Source organism: Aplysia californica, unplaced genomic scaffold, assembly GCF_000002075.1.
Source record: "Aplysia californica isolate F4 #8 unplaced genomic scaffold, AplCal3.0 scaffold00320, whole genome shotgun sequence".
Lineage (NCBI taxonomy): Eukaryota > Metazoa > Mollusca > Gastropoda > Aplysiida > Aplysiidae > Aplysia > Aplysia californica.
Window position 1 is genome coordinate 185915 of NW_004797590.1, and position 2336 is coordinate 188250.

Sequence of the window (2336 nt, forward strand, 5' to 3'; positions counted from 1 at the left end):
AGACAAGAGAGAGAGAGAGAGAGAGAGAGAGAGAGAGAGAGAGAGGGAGAGAGAGAGAGAGGGAAAGAGAGAGAGAGAGATCAAAGCAGTACTCACATTCCTCAGAAATCTTCTCCAAGCGGGTCAGGCCTCCGTGGTTGGAGAAGTAGGTCACAAACTGGTGCAGGGTCACTAGCACCGACTTGGCCTGGTGGGCCGGGAAACTGGGGATGTCCAGCATGTGGGACACCAGGAACTGAAACACTGGAGGGGGGCAAGGGGGGTGAGTAATAATAACGATGAATGACATTTATATTGCGTTCAACTCCGATAAAAGTACACAGGCCCTTTTAGTTTTAGTAAGAGCTTTACGGCACTTGCAACACAATAAGGTCATATATGTGCCGAAGATTAGAGGTGTTGCAAGAGAGTAACAAGCATAAAACAGGAGGAGAGATCAGGACGATAGATGTTTGATAGGAAAGAAGGAGCAAACCACACCAGAGTGAGTAATAATAACAATAAAAATAAAAGACATTTATACAGCGCTCAACCCCGATGTAAGTACACAGGCTCTGAGCGCTTTACAATACAATACAATGTACAAAAGTAACATAAAACGTCGTGTTCTGACTAAAAGAAAATCACTCCAAATATTCATCTTATTAATTTTTCTTTTTTTAGTAAGAGTTTCACGGCACTTGCAACACAATAAGGTCAGACAAGTGCCGAAGATCAGAGATGTAACAAGAGAGTAACAAACACAAAAAAGAAGGAGGTGAGATGGATGTTTGATAGCAAATAAGAAGCAAACCACACCAGAGCACCTGCCAACCGCCCATAAGACAGAGGTTGTACGAAAACAGTACAAGTCAAAAAGGTGAGGGTTTTCAATACACAAATACGGACAAGGCTCTCCTTCCCCTCCCCCACCTTCTCCCGTCTCCATCGTTCTCCCTCCCCCCCCCCTTACCCCGAGAAGGTTTGATGTCATAATGCTCCGCCATCTTGGGCCCAAACTTGTGCTCCAGCACGCTCACCAGCGTCTCGGCAGAGATGTACAGCGCCGTCTGCTCTACTCACACACACACACACACTCACACACACTCTTCCTGCCCCCCACCCCACTTACCCCGAGAAGGTTTGATGTCGTAATGCTCCGCCATCTTGGGCCCAAACTTGTGCTCCAGCACGCTCACCAGCTTCTCGGCAGAGATGTACAGCGCCGTCTGCTCCACACACAGGACCCACAACTCTCGCACCGCCTTGTCCGACGTCTGTTCGCTCAGGACTGTCGGGGAAACAACCGGAGTAGGTTTTCAAAAAAAATCTTTTTCAAACACAATTGGTCGCTTTTAAGGACAAGCGGGCTAACCCAGATTTTGGGGGTTTCTAGAAATCTTGACCTACACCAAAAGTGGCCATTTCCCTACCTATAGGAGAAGTTTGGTTTTATAGGTGTGCATATTTGTTTGTATAAAGAGAAAACTCTCCTTGTAGGAGTGTGTGTTTCTTTTAAAGAAACTGAACAAGGGGCAAAAACTTAAAATCTTCGATTTTTTCAAAACAGCCTTTTTCGGGATAGCCCCATTATGCTTAAAAGCAACCAATTAAGCTGCTACTTGAACTATGAATAAACTGATACTGTAGAATTATATTCATTGACCCGAGATATAGTTTATCACTCAGTCTTTATTTCCGCCCCCTCTGAAATGAAGTTTTTAAGCTTCGTTAAAACAATTAAGTGGCTTCTTGTACTATGAACCTACTGAAACTGTGTATGTCCATTGACCGTAGGTAGTACACCTTTACATCTTTAATTTCCATCTCAGAGCTGGTTTTACAACTTCTTCAAATACAATTAAGTGGCTTCTTGTACTATGAACCTACTGAAACTGTGTATGTTCATTGACTGTAGGTAGTACACCTTTACATCTTTAATTTCCATCTCAGAGCTGGTTTTACACCTTCTTCAAATACAATTAAGTGGCTTCTTGTACCATGTACCTACTGAAACCTTTTATGTTCATTAACCAGAGATGGTACACCATTGAGTTGTTGTTTTTTCTAACTAAAATCAGGTTTTGGCCGCCAAAGTTGAGCTATTTCTTTAGCTTGAGAGTCCATGGAAACTGAAAATTAACATTTCTTCTGCCTTTAATCGATGTTTTTCAGTAAAATCCTCACAGAAATGTGCTCTTTAATAGGTATGAAATGTGTTGAACCAAAACACAAATATAAAAAAAATTTCCCAAACCTGCGAGAAATGCCAGTTTCCTGATTTTCATTATTTTGACGAGCGCCTGATTTCACCCCGCTGCCTCACATATGTGTGTATTACCTGCATGTATTTACCC

General features: G+C 42.7%; 1 protein-coding gene across 1 annotated transcript in view; it reads right to left on the reverse strand.

Annotated features, from left to right (window-relative positions):
- The window catches only part of LOC101847740 (rho family-interacting cell polarization regulator 2), a gene marked incomplete in the record, with an annotated part of 45899 nt that overhangs the window by 5862 nt on the left and 37701 nt on the right, over positions 1-2336 (reverse strand). Inside the window, 1 exon segment of the mRNA XM_035970787.1 lies at positions 97-243. Coding sequence (XP_035826680.1) covers positions 97-243 — 147 coding nt within the window.